Consider the following 21,712-nt stretch of genomic DNA (forward strand, 5'->3'; position numbering starts at 1 on the left):
CAATGATTGCTTTGGTCGAATAGTTAGTGATGTGTTGATACATTAGCTTGTGTGTGTGTATATATATATATATATATATTCGAATTTTAAAAATATGATTTATTGTTCTTTTACCATCTTGTAATGTGACATCAAATTTCAATTATTTAAAATAGACAACTTTTAGTAATTTATATTATGAGATGACTAGAAAATAAATAAAAGAATCATTCTACTAATCATCTTTACACTACACACCACACATGATTTTATATTTATATTTATTTTTTATTTTATTCTTGCTAAATTAAAAGAATTCTTCTACTCATCATCCATACATCACACATTTGGTAAAGGAAAAATAAAAATAAAAATAAAAATCATGTCTGATGTGTAGCGTAAAGATAATGAGTAGAATTTTTATAAATAAAAAGATGATGAGAATTTTAAGGAATGCAATATGTTCATATTAGTACAAATGAATTTTTTTATTTTTCTTTAATAATTTTTTAAACATCCTTAACCATTAAAAAAAAATAAAAATTTACTAATATCACTTTCTGAACTATAGAGAAAAATAAAAAAAAATAAAAAATAAAAATATATAAATAAAAATATTTAATAAATATATTTGATAGTCCTACCATTATTTCCCTTCTTATATTATATTATTTAAAATCTCGAAGGGTTTACGAGAAATTGGCGGTCAGGGTTTAGCTACTTAATTTTTATACCATTTTATTCTGTTGGGTTTTAAAGGCATAATTATAAAGAAATTTACTATTTTTCTCGGGGCTACAGTGTCGGCCCTCTCCTAAAACCCTTTTCCTCCTGCTCTTCTTCCCCACAGTCCAAAACCCATTGCCCTTTTTCCCTCCCCAGATCATCGCTTAGGTAATCTGTCTCTTGTGGGTTTGCTTGTGGGTTTTATGCGAATGGCAAGATTTTTTTTTTTCTGCATGTGATTTTATGTCCTTACGGTTTCTTTTAGATATTTTAGTACAAGAAGGTTCCGACCCTGTTGAGTTTTGGGCATTCTCTAAACTCCAATGTCGTTTTTTGGGTACCATTTTAGGGTTTTATGCTGTTCTTATGCTCTGTTCTAAACGGTCGCGTTTGGTTTTCAACGTTCAATACAGAATTTGCCGGTTTTTGCAGTTTCGAGGGTTTTGGATTTTGTGGGGTTTTCTTTCTCAGTGTTTGTACGTACATTGTTCCTACGGCTCTGTACTCTTGCTGAGAAAACGCAAGAATATAAAGAAAAATAAAAGGGGTTTTCTTTCTCAGTGTTAGTACTTACATTGTTTCTACGGTTCTGTATTCTTGCTGAGAAAATGCAAGAATATAAAGAAAAATAAAAGTCACGTAATTTATGTTGTTTGGTTTGTTCTTTTGTTATTGATGTAAGCAGTTTGTTTAATGCAATACGGTAATTACTCTATATACCTCTCTGTCTAGGCTAATTTTGTTAGAGCTCAATGTAGGCCTTATACATGGTGTTGATGCCCTAGTTAATCTTGGTCGGTTCCCATCTTCTATATTTTTAATCTGAACCCACCTTATTTGTCAACCTCCTCAAGGCTCTGGCTTTAGTGGTTTAATCTGAAATTATAGGTGGCCGCTAATGATTTTTCAAGGAAGTACTTTTGCTTCAGCAATGAGATGTTTGATGAAATTTGCATTATGTGGTGGATTACTCTGGGACTTTGCATTTGATCATACTTAACCATAACAATAAGATAGGATCCACGAAAAAACACACGTCATCATGAATGGGGATGGATTATGATTTTTAATATACCATATATTCTCTTTTTCTACATGCTTGGGACCTGTTTGGTATCAGTAACTGTTCTCCTGAAGTTAATGGTTCCTGCAGTGTCGGTCTTTTGGAAAAGCATTTGGAGGGGTTGGGGGGAGTTTTCCCACTTTACTAGATTTGAGGTGGGAGACATTCTCTGATAAGGTTCTAGCCTGATGTGGGGTGTGGTGATAACGCTCTTAAGATAGTTTATCCAGCACTTCTTCATATTCTAGTTGTAAGGACGCTTGAGTGGCAGACTATTTATATTTGTTTGATGGTACTCAGTAGTGGGATGTTGAATTTATTTGAGAGGCTCATGATTTGGAGAAAGCGATTTTAATTTTGTTTTTTGCATTGGGAAGAGGCAATGAGAGCACTTCATTTGATTCCATCCAAGCCAGGTTAGTATCAAGTCAGATTGTTCCATCAAGTGTTATTCCCTCTGAGCAGTATTCTCTTCCCTTGGAAACAAATCTGGAGGAATAAGGTTCTGTTGAGTTTCTTTGTTTGTTTGGAAAACGGCTCATGAAAAGATCCTTATAATTGATTGCCTCTTGCTTCACTATGAGGCAGTTAATGCTCTTTGGAACATTATTTTTGCGTTGTTTGGTTTTGGTTGAGTTATTTCATATGGAGTGGTGGATCTCTTGGCATGTTGGAAATGAAAGTGTGCTGGGTTTGAGAGGGATACTTTATGGAAGTTGGTGCTGTTTTCCTTAATGTGGTGCTTATGGGGAGAAAGGAACAATAAAAAATTTGAGAATTATGAGAAGATGGTGCTAGAAGCCGAGGATCTCTTCTTTAGAATCTCATACCAATGGATGGGTTCTCACTCTCGTTTTGTCTAGTTTCTAGTTTACAAGATTTTCTATTATTAACTAATAGAGGTTGTCTCAAGTAGGTGTAAATAATTTCTAGGGGGCCATCGGATTAGGGGATTTCCCCAATTATTTGAAGTGCACTTGTTGAAACTCCTTGCCAGAGGCTTGTGCACCCACAGGTTTAGTTTAGACTTTATTCTGGACACCCGGTGCCAATTAAAAAAATTGATTTTCTATTATTATTCTCATTTTCTAATTAGGTGTTTATCTTATATACTCATTGTGTACAATGATAACTCTCTTATGATTATCAATAAATCATTTACGTATTTATCAAAAGAAATATTTTGTAATGATACCCGTTCTTATCAAAAGAAAACCTTTTTTGTCTTTTCTTTTGTGTGTGTGTGTGTGTGTGTGTGTGAGAGAGAGAGAGAGAGAGCTTATTGGCATGCATGTATACTGGTAGGGTTATAAAACGAATGATAACTTTTAGGATAGGAGTACTGGTTGTCAGGCTAAGGAATTATGTAATAGGTGTCTAGTTCATATACAAGAAAAATAATTTCAGACAAAATATGCTTATGTAATAATGACCACGACCAGTGTTGGTAAAAGTGAGCTTAAGAAAGGCTGAAGCACTTCACTTATCACAACTTTTCTGGTGAACTTAAAGTGCAAAGTGTCCTCATATACTTTCTTGAAAAACAAATATAAAATATTTGTCTAAATCATTAATTAAGGTGACTATTGGAGAAATATGATGATGGGTACAAATCTTTTTATGAAGATGATGGCCCTATGCTTAATGATGAGGATAATTATATACTTTAGGATTGCATTGTATTTCTTGTGCTTGTAGAGGAGTCACTACCTACAGTTCTTATGGTTTTGCAGTCATTGACTCATTGTTGTTTGCATATATTTAGATTCAATCATGTACACTTTTGTAATTTTGGCAATCAAAGATCACTATCATCGATATTTTGCAAAGTATGAGAATTAAATTAAATTTAATGTTTAAATGTAATTAGTTTATCACTTGATTGCCATGTTGCATAATACTAACAAATTGAGTTAATATAGTCTAAATACATTATAATATTGCTTTTTTTTTTTTTAGATTTTTGTATTTCATTTTATGAGTATTTTGTGTCTATAAATTATTTATTGAAAGTGTATGCTTAACTTCAATCAGGTGTGCACTTGCACCTGGGCATTGGGTGGTGTTTGCGCTAAGTGCAACTGGCACTTTCACCATCTCTGCCACTGAACTCTCCCTTATTATGCCATATTCTTCAGGTGTTTAAATGTGACGATTAGCTAGGAAGTCAGTTTTCAAGTGTTAAACATGTGCTAACATTGCCCTTTGATGCTAATATGTTTATCACCTAGAGCTTTTTTCTCAAGTCAGTAAATGTATAACTGAAGTATTTGAGCACTCTCATGTTGCAGTTTCTTTGTGGCACACAAAAGTTCTGGGGATTTGACAGGAACTCATTAGAAGTGCTGTGTTGGACTTAGCCAAGAGACCGGGATGGCACAGTGGGCTGGTCACAAGCAAGTTGGGTGCATAAGTGAGAAGGAAGAAATCAAACCTCAACTTTTATCAAGCATAGCTGAGGAAGTAGAGTCAAAGTATGAAATTAAAGAAGCTGTTAAAGATGAATCTTTGGCAATATCAGAAATTAGGAAGAAAAAACGACTGGGCCGTAGTCAACTTAGAGAAATGAAAGCAGCAGAACGTGTAAAGGAAAGGCAGAGCATTAGCTACAGTATTAGGCAAAGTAAGCGAGATTCAAAGAAGCTCAAGGGTGTAGAAAGATGGTCTGCTGAGAGGTCAAGCCCATTTGTGATTTTCTTTTTCTAAAATTGCTGTTTATGTTCATAGTCTATGTGGTTTTTGAATCCTGTAGATATATCATGCAGGTATAAGTTGGCTGAGCAGAGTATGTTTGAAGTCTTGAAGGCTGAAGGAGCAACTTTTGGGAACCCAATTTCCCGTCCTGCACTGAGAACTGCTGCTCGTAAACGCATTGGTGACACTGGACTGCTAGACCACTTACTGAAGCATATTGATGGTAAAGTGGTAGGGACTGAGCGGTTCCGCCGTTGCTTCAGCCCAAATGGAGTGATGGAGTATTGGCTAGAGAGTGCTGAACTGGTTAAAATTCGGCAGGAAGCTGGCTGGCAGGATCCTTTCTGGGTTCCACCAAATAGGTGGCCAAGCTGTGGTCCTTCCCAGGATTCTGTTTCTGCTGGAGAACTAATGCTGCTTAAAACAGAAATGGTCAACCTGAAAAGGTAGTGAACTGGAATTATGAAATTATAATCATAAAAAGGTCATTATCATTGTCATTCGGTGCGCCCCTTATATTGGTTCATTTTCATAAACAGAGATATGCAGGAGCTCATATCCAAGAATCAAGAACAAGATCAAGCTGAGGTTAATTTTGAACATCTCGTGTATATTGTTAATACTGCAGTATATAACCCCATTTTTTATGTTTTATTGACAGGTGGTGCATAAGGATTTGGTGAAATATAAAGCTACAGTCGATGCACACCTGCAGGAGATTAAAAATTCTTTGGTGGGTATGAAGGTACTTAAAAAATACACAAGTCTTTCACTCAGCTTCTGAGAATGTGATAGATAAAAAAGATAATCAGGATCCTAGTGATATATTTTTTCACTCTTGGATTGGTATCTAAATTCAGCTCGATAAAGCTCCCTACGATTTTTATTTGTTGACAGGGGATGCATGAGGAATTGATAGTATGGAAAGCTCAAGTTGAGCGACAGCTGGTTGAAATTAAAAACTCCTTGAGCAGTATAGAGCAATTAAAGCAGGACACTGCCTTTAGTCCTCCGGCTTCTGAAAGATGGGAAGATTGGCTTGAGAGTAGTAATCTGAATAATATCCAGGGGTATGAATTCTTTTATAAGAGCACAGATCCAGTTAATTTCAAGCAAGCGGTTGCAGTGCAAAATCCATGCTCAGCCCTACCACCTCAGATGGTGCCTGGTGATAGCTCCTCTGAGGACCCTGTTTGTGCAAGAGATCTAGAGCTATTCAATGATGAAATGGTCAAAACGAAGAGGTAAGAGTATGGTACTAGGCAACTTTATTTTTTATAGTGCTTTAATTATGGTTGATCTTACTTGTGCCCTCCCTCCTTTTCTTGCATAAAAGTAGAGATGTGCGAGAGATGGTGCCCAAGAATCAAGAGGAAGATCATACCAATGTGACCCCAGATTCTTCTGCTACTGCCAATTCAAAGTCAGAGCTTGATAACTCATTAATTCCATTTCAGGTGACTTTGAAAAGCAGATTAATTTTGAATAGTTTGATACATAAATTCATGTCAACTCAATGAAGCTCTGTGGAATTATCTTCTTGGACAGGAAATGATTATGGAGCTGTTTAAGTGGAAGGATAAGATGGAGCAGCGTCTGGAGCAGATATCAAATTCTGTGAGCTATATGCAGGCATCAAACCAAATAGATTTTCTTATGCCCTTCAGCTGTTAGAAGATGGAAAAAATAGGATAGGATGTCAGTCTGTTCCATAGTCTGGAAAGCCATAGATACCTTTTAGACTAGTAGGATGTAGACGTTGTATAGCATTTACAAGTCGAATGCATGACTCCCTAGTTCAAACTTTTAGCTGGTAGGATCCTTGTCTACTCTACATGATGAGTCAACCTGCTAATTTAACGAGTAAATTTGTCAAAAACCTTGACTTAATTAGGAGGTGTAAATTGTGGATATTCCGCCTTTTAACTGGGATGGGGCATAAGAAGTTGGTTCCATTTATGGATGGTGTAGTTTCTCATTGAATGTGCTTTTTTTTTGGGTACTGGAATCAATGACCTGTCGACCTAACTTATTTATTTTCTTCATTTTGGATGATGTGATATGTAATTATGTTTATTAGTAGTGCTATACATTTTGGTGAAATCGTCTTGGAATTTATGGCTTGTGGTAGATTGGTGATAGATGATACTAATATGGCTGGCAATGGGTGATAGGCACACACTGCATGGAAGGATGGGGTAAGCCATGGCTTCAATGGTTTGTGCACGCAAACCACACACGAAAACCAGAGTTATACTTGCATGATTGATAATGAAAATCCTGCTCATTGGCGATATATGTACCCAGGATCAGGGATACAACTCCGATTTTCTTGCTAGAAAATATATTGAGATATCAGATTATATTAATTTATCATAAATAAAATCATATTCATAGTGTTAGTAATGTAAAAATAAGATAAAAGACAAAAAACTGTAAATTCATTCAAGGACCGAAATAGAATTCAGCTATCTGTTAGCCTCTAAAAATTATGTTGAATGGGTTTATACCAAATTTTGTAACAATTCTTCTTTTCATGTTATACGTTTATTTTTTTTATAAATATATATATATATATATATGTATTAAAATTGGTATTAAAATATATGGAAAGAATCCTAGATTTTTTATTTTTTTTAATTTATCTTGCAAATTAAATCATGACAAGCCAACACTGTATCCATTTATAATGGCTAAGGAAGCTTTAGTACACCATCCATTTTTCAAAATCGAGATGCAAACGTCAACACCACTAAGTATAACGACACAAGCTATGCTAACTTCGTTACATGAAATGCTCTCAGTTAATAAATTTAGATATTCAAGAACATCGCACAGCTCTCCAACTAGTTTATCTGTAACCATTTTCACTGAAGTGGGAGTTCACTAAAGTTGAAAGAAAATTTGGCTAATATTACAAAACCTAGTGATATCCACTTCTATGACGAAATCGATGCTCATCCATGGACTTTGTCGTCTCGGTAAACCCACAGACACACGTCCAAATGGTATCTGGCAAACGAAATTTTAAGGAGCCACAGGAGGAGATTGGAGCTTCATCTTCACTTCATCCAGGCAAGTCTGAAGATCTCTGAATTCCTCCGTGTCTGCAAAGCTGCTCGCCTGATATTTTATAAATGGAACTTTAATCCATTTTCAAACAAATAAAGAATAAAGATGATCTTACAAAATTCATGCCATGCAAAAATGATACACCAACAGATAAACCTTATCAACGGTTTTACACTTGATGAACATCTTGCCTGTTTAATTATGCTCCTTAGGTGCATATCAGCTGCATGGAGTTCTCGAACGCTACCGGTAGATGAAGAAATTTCCACGTACACCTTGCAAAGTTCCAATGATGCTTGTGCAAAACTTTTGAAACGATCTCCATCTTTCCATAGATCAGATCCCTGAGAGAGAGAGAGAGAGAGAGAGAGAGAGAGAGAACCATTTTGTTTTCTCAATTAATATTAAATCTGTATTAGAGAAGGCAACTATAGCTGGCATTAATATCCCCCACTAAACAAAGAAAAAACTACTAAGTGAGCTACTTCTACTTGGGCAATCACAATAAGGTCTCATGGCCAAAGAAGAGTTCTGCGAACAGAAATTCTGAGTTACATGTGCCAACTCTCCTCTAAATTTACAGCCTTAAAAAACATTTACAAGGTCAGAAAGAAAGCACTATGGGGTCAAACTCTGGCACACTGGGAAGACATCCAAGCCAAGCTCCCACAAATCACACGTCTTCTCCCGATGGATAAATTGGTATGCTACAAGTAGTATGATGATGTATAACCGGAATTTTAATACAAAATTGAATTCCATTAAAAGTAACCATATGGGGTAACATGGGAGAAACACACATACTGCACGTTGACAATGATACCTGGTATGATCTAACTTCCTTTAAGAGGGCTTCAGAGCACATTCTCAAATCTCCTTTGATTTTATGCCACCTTGCATATAAGCCCCAGATATCTGCCCCACAGTCGCTTTGAACTATCTGTGTCAGAAAGAGATACTAAAATATGAAATATGTAACTAGATCATACTTTTAAACTGACTGGTAAATTCACTCAAAAGATACCAAGGGAGCGTCGTGAGAACAAAGCCAAAGACACAAAGTATTGTCCACCCCTAATCATATATAATTACTAAATTGCTATACAAGTTAGGAACCATATAGAATAGCCATGGCACAGATGCACACAAATTGATAGCTGTAAGACTGTAAGCACTAATTACGTGTTCATCATAGCATGGGCATCAATGCAATGGGTGGACTGACTTTAGAATGGCCACATATATTATCCACAGATTCAGGACAAATAAAATAAACAAACCTGAAATATGAAACGGTTAGAATATACATGCAAGTTGAAAAGTGAAAGCAAAAGGATGACCATGAAGAATTTGCATACCCGCCGGAGAACTTTTCCAAGAAACTCCACCAAGTACTCAGTTTCACGTGACCTTCCCAACCCAGAGTCTGCATGTCTTGACTCATTAAGACCGTCTACTCCACAATCATCTGTACAACTTTGATCAGCACAATTATCATCATTTGTTGTCATAGGAGATCTAGAATGATCAGTTGAAGCCCTTCTTTCCACCTCTATCATAATTCTCTTTAGTATTTCAGCATCAATTCTTTTATTCCTAGTCATATCCAAAACCTTCTGTATAGCTTCCAGAGCCTGAAGGAATGAATATACAAATCAATAACAAGAAGAATGAAGTAGGATGACGTGACACAAAAGGTTACAAATGTGAAAAATTTCCCCACAATTGAAAGCCCTACATTGGGAGAGTTCACAGTAAAATCAGCTTGGGAGAAAATCAGAGTATACTTTAATGTAGTGGGATGGAGTAAATGGGTTTGGTACAAACTACTATCTCCTAAAATATCAGTTTTTATGTGGAAAAGCATTCCTTTGGCTTTACCTTTTTATTCACTTGGTGGTAAAGCAATTGTTGTTCTAATCCCCAAATAGAACCTTTGGATCATGTTTTATGTCAAGTGAATTGGCAAAAGGAGTATGGAACTACTTTGGTAATAGATTAGGGATCAGAAATAATTGTAATCAGACTGGGTGGGCTTGTGTTAGTACCTGGTTCCAGTTGCAAATAAGTCCTCTCAAGCTGGAATAAGTATTAGGCTCGTACCCTTGATTATTAGTTGGAACTTATGGGTGAGACAGCGTCTAGCTAGAATGGAAGGACGTACCAGAATCTGAGGTCTGTGTGCTTAAAAATTAGAGGAATGGTAGCTGAGATGTTCTCTAAACTCAGCCAAGTGAAAAAAGTTTCCTCTTATGACAGATTTATTATCCTACAATTTTTTACTCCCCATCGTAGAAATTATGAGACAAATCACATAAACCTTGATTTGGACTAAACCACAAGCTGTAAAGGTAAAACTCAATCTAGATGGTTGCTCTATGGGAAATCCTGGAAATTGAGGAGGTCATGGTATAGTGAGGAATGATCTTGGACAACCTTTAGTGGTTTTTTCAACCTTTTATGGGCAGGGCACAAACACTGAGGCAAAGATGAGAGCACTGCTAGAGGGATTAATGATATGTATACAGAAGGGTTTTCTAGATGTTGAGGTAGGAGGCCCCATTTGGATAGTGAAAGTGTTTCATCTCATCATTACAATTTTCTCAAATTCCCACACAAAATATAATAAACAATTCAACTTTTTCAAATCCCAAAACAATAATAATCTTAAAAAGTAATATTCTAATAATATTTTATTCAACTTTCAACTTTCATCTAAAATCATCTCATCTCATTTCACCATCCAAATTGCACCACAGATTCTATGGTTGCGGTACGATGGATGCAAGGGCAAGGGTGCTGTCCATGGTTTCATAGGGAGATGTGGGATAAGATCACAGAGGTTAAAAGAAATCTAACTATTTCATGCCACCATGTGTTCCGCGAGGTGAACCAAGTAGCAGGCCATTTGGCCAAGTTGGGAGCTACAGTGGAGACTCAGATTCTTAGTTGTTGGTCGGATATGCAAACTTGACATGGAGAAGACCTATGGTTGTGGTACGATGGATGCCAGGGCAAGGGTGCTGTCCATGGTTTCATAGGGAGTTGTGGGATAAGATCATAGAGGCTAAAAGAAATCTGACTATTTCATGCGACCATGTGTTCCACGAGGTGAACCAAGTTGCAGACCATTTGGCCAAGTTGGGAGCTACAAGGGAGACACGGATTTATAGTTGTTGGTCGGATATGCAAACTTGACATGGAGACGGCCTATGATTGTGTAAACTGGAATTTTTTGTTACACATGCTTGAGAGGTGTGGACTTGGAGCGAGATGATGTTCTTGGATCAAATTTTGCATCTCCACTGCACGTTTCTCTATTTTGGTGATCGGTACTCCAATGGGCTTCTTCAGCAGCTCAAGGGGTTTGAGGCAAGGTGATCCCTTATCTCCATTACTATTTGTTTTCATAATGGAAGCTTTTAGTAAAATGATTGCAGGTCTCGTGGAATGGGGATTTCTATCTGGCATTATTGTTGGGGATGCACGAATCAGCACACTTGAGATGACCCACCTCTTATTTGCATATGACACTCTTGTATTATGTGGGGCTAGCAGTAGTCACATTTAAGCTTTGCGGGATCTTTTACTATGCTTTGAAGCAATATCGGGCTTGAAAGTAAATCTTACTAAGTCAGAATTAGTTTCAAGTGTTTTGAGCTTGACCAACATTCTGGGGGTGCAAAGTCTCCACTCTACCAATGAAGTATCTTAGTCTTACATTGGGTGCCACCTATAAGTCGCAGTCTATATGGGATGGGGTGTTGGAAAAAATGGAATGCAAACTAGCGAGTTGGAAGAGGCTTTATTTGTCCAAAGGTGGCAGAGTTATGTTAATCAAAAGCACTTTATCCAACTTGCCTACTTACTTCCTATCTTTATTTCCAATACCAAGTAAGGATACCAAGTAAGGTGGCTCACCGGTTAGAGAAATTGAAAAGAGATTTCCTATGAGGGGGAATAGATGAAGAATTTAAATTTCATTTGGTGAATTGGTCTACAATTTGTACACCAATAACTGAATATGGGTTGGGAATTCAGAATTTGTTGGTTTTTAACAAGGCTTTATTGGGTAAATGGTTATGGAGATATCAGGAAGAGGGGAGCTTTGTGGTGGACTGTCGGAAGGATGGTGCTCGAACAAGGTGAGCGGACGACATGGGGTGGGGCTTTGAAAACACATAAGAAGAGGTTGGACCAATCTCAATTGAATAACACGGTTTGTAGTTGGGGATGGCTTTAGAATTAAATTTTGGAATGACTTGTGGTGTGGAGATTGAATCCTCAAAGAAGCCTATCCAATACCATACAGCATTGCATAAAGAAAGGTAGTGGCAGTAGTAGAGCTTATGGATATTTCTATTGGCTCTCCCCAGTGGAATGTTATTTTCCTTAGAGCTGCCCAAGATTGGGAAATTGACACATTTATAGATTTCTTCAATCTTGTGTACAATTGTAAAGTGATTGAAGCGGCAGATAAGATGATGTGGTCACCATCCAAGAAGGGGAAATTTATTGTACAGTCATACTATAAGTCTCTTATGACACACTCTACAAGAACATTCCCATGGAAGAACATATGGAAGACTAAAGCCCCCCAAAACCTTCTTTTTTTGTATGGACAGCTTCATTAAGGAAGATTCTCACCTTAGATAATCTACGGAAATGCTGATTCATTGTATTGTATTGGTGCTACATGTGTAAGAAAAGTGGCGAGTCTGTAGATCATCTATTATTGCATTGTGATATAGCCAGGAGCTTATGGAACAATATCTTTGTGAGAGTGGGACTCTTATGGGTAATGCCGAGAATGATTGCCGACTTTTTGGCCAGCTGGCAAGGCATTTGGGGTAATTCTCAAATTGCAATTAAGTGAAAGATGATACCGACCTGCCTATGGTGGTGTATATGGATGAAGAGAAACGGTCGGAGTTTTGAGGATTGTGAATGGACAATGGACGAGCTTAGAATTTTTTTTCTTCTCACTTTATTCCATTGGTTAATTATAATAGACTTTAATGGCATGAATGTACATGATTTTCTTGTAACTTTAGACAGTCATGCCTAGGTGTGGCTCTTGTATGTCTCATGTACTTGGCTTCGCCTATTTTCAATAAAATTCTTATTACTGATTAAAAAAAAAGTTGTTGGTCAGATATCCTGCGAAAGCGCGAGGGGTAATAAAACTAGACAAAATAGGAATACCATATCTTTGTTGTAAATGATCATTTGGTGGGTAATAAGTTTTTATAGTTTTGGTCGAGATGTAACCCTTAAGTGATATTTCTCCACCACAAATGAGAAATTTATATATATATATATATTAAAAAAAACACTACTAGCAGCAGTAGAGCAATGAAGAAATTCGACAATTGGGAGTTTTTGTCCTATTTTCTTGGGAGTTGCATTCCTGAGGAGAAATGGTGTTCTTAGAGCATTATTCTCTATTGGTGAATGGCACTCTCCCACTCAATAGTTATCATGTATTAAGACAGGGTGATCGAATGTCTCCATCACCTTTTGTTATGATCATGGGCTCTCAGCAAAATGTTATCAGCTATCGTTGATGGAGGTTTTCTCTTTGGCTCGTCAGTGGGGCTATTAATCTTGGTGTACTTCACATTTCCCACCTATTATTTGCAAATGATACTAATAACTCGTGATGGTCTATGGAGAGGAATGGAAGTGATTGACACCACAGTTATTTAGCGTTCCAGTCTACAGAATGACTACAACTGCTCTTTGAGGGCTCTATTCTTATGCTTTGAAGTTGATTCTAGGTTGAAAGTAAATTTGGCCAAGCTAAAGTTTGTCTATCACCTTGATCAAGAGTACTCTCTCAAATTTGCCTACATGTTTCCCATCCTTTGTTTCCTCTCCCCACCAGTGTGGCCAATCGAATTGATAAGCTACAGTGGGGCTTTTTATGAAGTGGGCTAGGTGTAAGAGTTCAAATTCCACCTAGTAAATTGAGCTAAGGCATGGTCTCCGATTTTTTAAGGAGGTTTGGGAGCTTGAAATCATCAACATGAATGGAGGCATTGTGAAAAATCATAGTGGATTCCAAGTTTGATTGTGCTTGGGGTGAGTGGTGTTCTAGCAAAGTACATGGGCCGCATGGGTGAGAGATTGTTGAAAAAATCAGAAGAGGGTGAAGGACTTTTTCTAAGCACACTAAGGGCTGATTTGGATTCAAAGATGAGATAAGATAATTTTAGATGAAAGATGAAAGTTGAATAAAATATTGTTAGAATATTATTTTTTAATATTATTATTGTTTTGGGATTTGAAAAAATTGAATTGTTTATTATATTTTGTGTGAGAATTTGGGAAAGTTGTAATGATGAGATAAGATGAGATGCTTCTAAATCCAAACGGGGCCTAAATGGGGTAAGGGTAATGGCTCCAAGAACAAATTTTAGCCCAATTTATGGTGTGGAGATTGGACCCTCAAGCAAGTTTTCCTAAAGGTTTAAAGTCTCACACATATGCAGAAGGCTTTACTGGCTGATTTATTAGTATTTTCAAGTGGTTCTCCTGAGTCGAATGCTACTTTTGTCGAGCAGATCATAGTTGGAAGTTGATGCACAGGATTTTTCAATCTCCTGTACTCTACTAGATATCATGTCTTGGACACGCAGATAAGAGCCTTTGGACCTATTCCAAGAAAATGAAGTTTACTATTTGTTTTTTCTATCAGATCCTTATAACTCCTTAGAAAACACCCTCACCATAGATAATTCAAAGAAATGTCATATCATTATGGCTAATTTTTTTTTATCAGTAAATAAGATCATATCATTACGCTAATTGGTGTTGTATGTGCAGAAAGAGCAGGAAATCTGTAGATCACCTTTTACTCCATTGCAAACTTGCCAAATTTTGTGGAATGATTTCTTCAGTAGAGTTCAGCTAACTAAAAAGAATTATATGGCAGCCCACAAATTGCAGCAGTGTGGAAGATTGGCCCCTATCTGTCTAATGTAGTGTATTTGGAGGGAAATGAATCGTAGTAATTTTAAGGACTGTGAGCAAACTATCAAAGAGCTTAAATCCTTCTTCTTCAATGCTTTGTTCCATTGGGCAGCTACTAAAACATCTTAATGTTCTAAGTTTTCATTACTTCCTAATAGGGTATTTCTCATGTATACATTATTTGTACATGGTATATGCCTTTTGTGTTTTTCAATAACTTCCGACTTCCTTTTTTTTATAAGAGGAGTTTTATTGACATGAATGCATAAATAGGAGTAGCCCAAGTACACGGGAATAACTTTAGAGTACATATGAAAAGAGTATTGCTATGAATGTGAACAAAGGAATCCAAGATGAATCTATTAATTCTTATATCTTTATATGGTAGCACTTTATATCTTTATAAATATTATATAAACCCTCCCCAAAAATTTAAGCAGGCGGTGTGACGTATTAGTCTAATCTGATGTTGTGATACCTCATATGATAAGATTAAGGGTAGGTGGTGTATGAGATCCCACATTGCTTGGGAAGGAGAAGTTGTTGCTCTTTATAAGGTTCTAACAGGGCTCCAATTGTATCATTGAATAGTCCTTTTGGAGTATAAGCCATGTGGTTTGGGCCTTCTATTGGGTGTTACAGATGTTGGATCCAATAGAGCAGTTTTGAAGGCATCCACTGCCACATTCTTTATGAAACTATCCTATCAAAAAAACAAATTCTTTATGGAACTATCATACAGCAGCAGCATGGAACTATTGCTTGAGTTATTCCACACAAACACAGAGAGAGAGGAATTATTTCTGTATAACCTAGATTAAGTGCAGTCCGACTAACAGCATCCTGTTTAAACCAGTAACTCCCCATATCCATAATCCACAAACCTTGCATGATTGTTTATTAGGGCCGTCTCAAGCACAGAGGGTGGCCTTATATGTAAGCATACTGACATATAATGTGCATCCATATACCCAAAACGACCTTAAGCTAAGTTATGAGCGTAACAAGTTATCAGGTTTGTCTATTTAATAAAGTGGAGTGTGTATGGTATGCCAACTGCCTGCAAGCATTCATCGTTTGAAAGCCTGACAAAGTGCTTCCTTCTGTTAACTCCTCACTTGAAGGCATAAAGCATATAAAGAAAGGCTTAGGAAAAGACTGGCCTTAAATGTCAAAACAGATGTACTATTTTGCAAAAAGAAAGCACACACCTGACCAATATTGCCCACATCCACAGCAACATGACCGTAGTTCTCCCACAATTGCCAGCTGTCTCGCCTGTCACCAAATCATGTATGGTCACTACATATCATACCTTTAAAACACAAAGTGAAATTGTGTGTGAGCATTGCATGCAGGTGTGTGTGGAGAAATGGCATTCTATTCATGGGAAGAAAAACCAAACTTGAACTTTAAGGCCTCTTTAAAAGCAATGAAAGCCTCTTTGCTCCTCTTCTTGATCATATGCCTGCATAATTGGGGACTTGCATATAATTTATGCCAAAAACAGAAAAGAAAAAAGTGTGCATATAATTTTAAAAGGGGGAATTACACTTTTCACCAAAAAGTACAACCCGATTTTCACTTTATTTCCTAAACTAACGGTTAAGATTGTACCACGTGGCCAAGTTTTAGTTTATTTTAACAGAGAGTGCAAATAGAATATCTTGGTAATTTAGGGTACAATCCAAAACTTTTAGTAGTTTTTTATCAGTAAATAAAGATTTTAGCAGTTTGGCATGTATGGTGAAAAACATATGGTGGTTTGTGGGTTAAACAGAGTAATTTCCCCTTTATTATAGCTAGATGGAGGAATTAAATGACAAATATATATCCAAAGTAATAAATGACAAGCCATTCAAAAAAAGACTTTTAAATATGAAAAAATGATTCCTATTCTTCATTAATGGTTCAAAACAAAACCCTTGGTGTCTGATGTTATTAAGAGAGACACTAATTGATATTTCAAAGTAATAGAGCATAACAAATGATTATTAAGAGATAAAACAGGTACAAATGACAATTCACTTCTCACAGACAGGAACCGGAGCAAATGCCTGCCGATCAATGAAGACTTGTACCGAACTCACCCATATATAACATAAAATTTCTACGCCAATTCCTTTCCTGATTCTCACAAAGGAAAGTATTTCAATGCAAACAGCCTATGTTCTGGAACGATAGGAGAAAATCCTATAAGGTGAGTGTTGAACTCAAGGTTTCAAGTTTCATGTGATTATAAATCTACACATGGATTTTGATGATAACAAATGAATTCAAAGAATAAAGAAGTCTCAAGCTCAAGTTGTCTACACAATGGAGTCAAGCACATCAAGGAAACAAGCATGAGCAAGAAGGGAACAAGTTCACATTAAAATTATAGAGTAATGTTGTAAATCTCTTCAAAATTCGAAATTAGGATTAATGCTCAAAATTAATATTTTATCATAAAGCATTAAAATACATTTTCCACATGTGCATGAATATTTTTGAAAATTAAATTTGAAAATTTTGAAAGATGATTGATTGTCATCTTTTGCATGTGCATGCCTTGATTAAAGGGTTGAACTTTGAAAATATTAAAGATGATTGATTGTCATCTTTCACATGTGCATGTTTTATTTGAATATTTTCAAAAGTGATTGATGCTTTTTTAGACTTATACAAAAAGTAAAAGATTAGGTTTGAATTTTTTGAAAATGAAAGTGTGCTCATTTTGTCATATGCCAAAAGTAAAAGATTAGGTTTGATTTTTTTGAAAAAGTGAATGATGTTGTCTTTGACAATTGATAAAGAAGAACCTTTTATTTGAATTCTTTGAAAAAGTGAATGATGTTGTCTTTGACAATTGAAAAAAAAGAAGAACCTTTTATTTGAATTCTTTGAAAAAGTGAATGATGTTGTCTTTGACATGTGAATCTTTTTAAATTTGAATATGAAGTCTCATATGCCTATAAATAGATCATTTGAGAGCTTCACATTTACAACACCAAGAGCATACAACATTCATTCAAAGCTTTCATTCTCTCTTCTCTAAACATTGAGCCTTAATCCTTGTTCATTTTGAGAGATATAGCTTGCGCTGTATTGTTCTTATTTCACTCGTTGAGGAGTGTTTTCTGATAACCTACCCACTATCAGCTTTTGTATCAGAAAAAGGGTGTGTATAACCCTTGTGTGTGTAGAAAGTATTCTACACAGGGAATAGTTGAATCACCACGTGTAAGGTGATTGCAAGTGTAGAGGGTGTTCTACACGGATCCTTTGTAGCGGTGTTGTTCAAAGGTGTAATAAGTTTCTATCTCCACCTGAAGGAGGTTGAATAGTGAATTTGGGAATCCTCAAGGGGTAGCTTGAGGCGAGGACGTAGGCAGTGGGGCCGAACCTCGTTAACATACTGAGTTTGCTTCTCTCTTACCCTTACTCTTTATATTTATTGTTATTTCATATTTTGTTTATATTTTATATTATATATTTGATTTATAATTGTTATTTTTTTTAATACAACTCAATTCACCCCCCCTCTTGTGTTAGTCATCTGGGCAACAATTGGTATCAGAGCTAAGAGCTCTATTATAAGATTAACTATCTTTTGAGTTAAGATCTTATGGCTAACATTGCAGCTTCATTTGGTGAAGGTCAATCTAGTAGTCGGCCTCCACTCTTTTGTGGAGATAATTACTCATTCTGGAAAGTTAGAATGAGAATATTTCTTCAAGCTCAAGGTAGAGAAATATGGAAATGTATTGTAAATGGACCTTATATTCCAACAAAAGTGGTTGGTGGAGTAAAGGTCAAAAAGGAAGAAGAAGAGTTTGATCGTGAAGACGATAGACTTTATACTTTAAATTTAACTGCTATGAATTTATTATATAATGCTCTTAATGGAAATGAGTTTAATAGAATAATGAATTGCGCTACGGCAAAGGAAATTTGGGATAACTTGGAAGTAACCTATGAAGGAACTTCGCAAGTCAAGGAATCAAAAATTTATATTCTTACTCATGAATATGAAATGTTTAAGATGAATGATGATGAATCTATTTCTAGTATGCACACTCGTTTTACTAACATCATAAACAGCTTGACAGCTCTTGGCAAAGTTTATTCCAAGGTGGAGATAGTAAGAAAAATTCTCAACTCTTTACCAAAACGTTGGGAATCAAAAGTTACAGCGATTCTTGAAGCTAGAGACCTCAAGAAGCTCGAAGTCAATGAACTCATCGGGTCACTTATCACCCATGAGTACACATTGAAAAGAGGAGAAGAAGAAGGAAAACCAAAGAAGAGCTTAGCACTTAAAGCTGTTCCTCATGAAAGTGAAAGTGATGAAGATGAGGACAATGACGATAAAGATGAAGAAGTTGCGATGATAACAAGAAGAATTCAGAGGTTCTTGAAGAAAAATAGAACTCCTCCGAGGAAATCTTTCAAAAAGTTTTCCAAGAAAGATTCAGGTAAAAACGACACTTTAATTTGTTATAAATGCAATAAACCTGGTCATATCAAGCCAGATTGTCCTCTGCTAAAGAAAGATCGAAACAAGGGCAAGAAAGCAATGAAAGCTACATGGGATGATGATTCAAGTAGCTCAGATAGTGAAGCAAGCAATGAAGAATCAGCAAATCTTTGTCTTATGGCTAAAGATGACATTGAGGTAACAAATCTTGATAATATTGAAAATCCTTCATATGAAGAATTGCAAAATGTTTTAGAAGAGATTTATGAGGAATTTGAAAAATTGGGTATCAAGTATACTGCTTTGAAAAAGAAAAATTCTTCTTTAACAAACGAAATTGAAATTTTAAGAAAAGAAAGTATCATTTTGAAAGATGAAAATCTTGAATTGAATAAGAAGAAAACCGATTTAGAAAATATTATTGAAAACTTTACGAATGGAAAAAGAAATTTTGAAAAACTTCTTGGTAGTCAAAGATGTGTTTTTGACAAGGCAGGTTTGGGATATATGCCAAAACAAAAATACAAACCTTATAAAAATTTCTTTGATAATCATTCTACCTCAAAGACTAATATTCAAAATTCTTTTCATAAAAATAATTTTGTCAAAAAAGGATATTATTATAATCATTCAAGTTTTTCATATATGTCACATGCTATTTGTAATTTTTGTAATAGAAATGGTCATAATTATCATACTTGTCCTATTAGAAGAAATCATACAATGACTATTAGGGCCATATGGGTACCTAAAAATCTTGTTTCTTCTAATACTAATAAATAAAGGACCCAAAGAACTTGGGTACCAAGAAAAATCATTTTAATTGTTTTTATAGGTATGCATGAAGTCATCCACAAGCAAAAATAAGTGGTTTTTAGATAGTGGATGTTCAAGACACATGACGGGAGATAAGACTAAGTTCTTTGATCTTAGATCTAAAGAAGAAGGACACGTGACATTTGGAGACAACTCGAAAGGGAAGATCGTGGGAATAGGTAAAATTGGTAATGAATCTTCTCTCATAATTGAAGATGTTCTACTTGTTGAAGGTTTAAAACATAATCTTTTGAGCATAAGTCAATTATGTGATAAAGGATTTACAGTTACTTTTAAAATGGATAAATGCATTATTTTGAATGATCATGATTGTAATATTTGTTTTATTGCTTTTAGAAACAATAATGTTTATACAATTGATTTTGAAGAAATTACCTCACAAGATGCTATTTGCTTGTCAGCTCAAAATGAAACTAGTTGGTTATGGCATAGAAGATTAGGTCATGCCAACATGGAACTTATTTCCAAACTTTCAAAAAATGATCTTGTGAGAGGTTTACCAAAAACATATTTTCTTAAAGACAAAATTTGTGATGCATGTCAATTTGGTAAACAAACAAAAACTTCTTTTAAAACTAAGAAACATATTTCCACTACTAGACCATTGCAACTGATACACATGGATCTTTTTGGACCAAATAGAGTTGCAAGTCTAGGAGGAAAATATTATGCATTTGTTATTGTTGATGATTTCTCTAGATATACTTGGGTCATCTTTCTTGCTCATAAAGATGAGGCACATAATGCCTTTACCAAGTTATGCAAGAGAATTCAAAATGAAAAGGGCTATACTATTTCAAGTATCCGAAGTGATAGGGGAAAAGAGTTTGTTAATAAAAATATTGAAACATTTTGTGATGAAAACGGTTTTATTCATAATTTTTCTGCTCCTCGAACTCCTCAACAAAATGGGGTAGTAGAGAGGAAAAATAGATCTCTTCAAGAGATGGCAAGAACAATGCTCAATGAGAACAACTTGCCTAGTTATTTTTGGGCCGAAGCGGTAAGTACTGCATGTTATGTTATAAATAGAGTTATGTTAAGGTCTAAATTAGATAAAACCCCCTATGAGCTTTGGAATGAGAAAAAGCCCAACATTGGTTACTTTCATGTATTTGGATGCAAATGTTTTATTTTGAATGACAGAGATAATTTAGGCAAGTTTGATGCAAAATCTGATGAAGGTATTTTTCTCGGGTATTCTACTAATAGTAAAGCTTATAGAGTATTCAACAAAAAGACTTTAACTGTACAAGAATCTATGCATGTAGTATTTGATGAATCTAATTCTCCACTCTCCAAGAAATCTATTGATGAAGAAACAGAAGGTATAAATAACACAGAAAGTCTCAATCTCAACAAAGAGAAAGCAATAGAGGAAGTTCAACATGGAGCCATCAGGAAAGATCATCAAAATTTAATACAAGATGCAACCAAACAGTGGAAATTTGTGAAAGATCATCCAGTTGAACAAATTTTGGGAGAACCTTCACAAGGTGTAAGTACTCGATCATCTCTTAGAAATATTTGTAATCATACTGCTTTTCTATCTCAAATTGAACCCAAAAATATTGATGACGCACTTCTTGATGAATCTTGGATTCTAGCTATGCAAGAAGAGTTGAATCAATTTGAAAGAAATGATGTTTGGACACTTGTTCCTAGACCCAAAAATTATACTATTATTGGAACAAAATGGGTTTTTAGAAACAAGAAAGATGAGTCTGGAGTCATTACTAGAAATAAGGCTCGACTTGTAGCCCAAGGTTTTAATCAAGAAGAAGGAATCGATTATGATGAGACATATGCACCTGTCGCAAGATTAGAAGCTATTCGAATGCTACTTGCATATGCTTGTTATAAAGATTTCAAACTTTTTCAAATGGATGTTAAAAGTGCTTTCTTAA

At 35.6% G+C, this 21,712-nt stretch overlaps 2 protein-coding genes across 4 annotated transcripts in view; one reads left to right on the forward strand and one right to left on the reverse strand.

Moving 5' to 3' along the window:
• Window positions 1-715: 715 nt before the first annotated feature.
• Window positions 716-6,565, forward strand: LOC122297335 (protein DYAD). Of its 3 annotated transcripts, none has more exons than XM_043107372.1 (8): window positions 716-873; window positions 4,060-4,443; window positions 4,534-4,908; window positions 5,002-5,050; window positions 5,124-5,207; window positions 5,360-5,706; window positions 5,799-5,919; window positions 6,011-6,565. In XM_043107372.1, the coding sequence occupies exons 2-8, from the start codon at window positions 4,142-4,144 to the stop codon at window positions 6,134-6,136; spliced, it is 1,404 nt and encodes a 467-aa protein (XP_042963306.1). In that variant the 5' UTR covers window positions 716-873; window positions 4,060-4,141; the 3' UTR covers window positions 6,137-6,565. The 3 variants fall into 3 exon arrangements, with proteins under 3 accessions (XP_042963306.1, XP_042963307.1, XP_042963308.1); XM_043107373.1 differs by having other exon boundaries at window positions 5,802-5,919; XM_043107374.1 differs by having other exon boundaries at window positions 5,124-5,195.
• A 558-nt stretch (window positions 6,566-7,123) lies between these two features.
• Window positions 7,124-21,712, reverse strand: part of LOC122295900 (tetratricopeptide repeat protein 27 homolog) — a 28,056-nt gene continuing 13,467 nt past the window's right edge. Inside the window, exons 15-20 of the mRNA XM_043105175.1 lie at window positions 15,915-15,977; window positions 15,721-15,787; window positions 8,893-9,168; window positions 8,358-8,474; window positions 7,726-7,878; window positions 7,124-7,585 (exon numbers count right to left, since the gene is read on the reverse strand). Coding sequence (XP_042961109.1) covers window positions 7,490-7,585; window positions 7,726-7,878; window positions 8,358-8,474; window positions 8,893-9,168; window positions 15,721-15,787; window positions 15,915-15,977 — 772 coding nt within the window. The 3' untranslated portion in view covers window positions 7,124-7,489. The remainder of the gene's footprint in view (window positions 7,586-7,725; window positions 7,879-8,357; window positions 8,475-8,892; window positions 9,169-15,720; window positions 15,788-15,914; window positions 15,978-21,712) is intronic.

This window comes from Carya illinoinensis, chromosome 15 (assembly GCF_018687715.1).
Source record: "Carya illinoinensis cultivar Pawnee chromosome 15, C.illinoinensisPawnee_v1, whole genome shotgun sequence".
NCBI classification, from domain to species: Eukaryota; Viridiplantae; Streptophyta; class Magnoliopsida; order Fagales; family Juglandaceae; genus Carya; species Carya illinoinensis.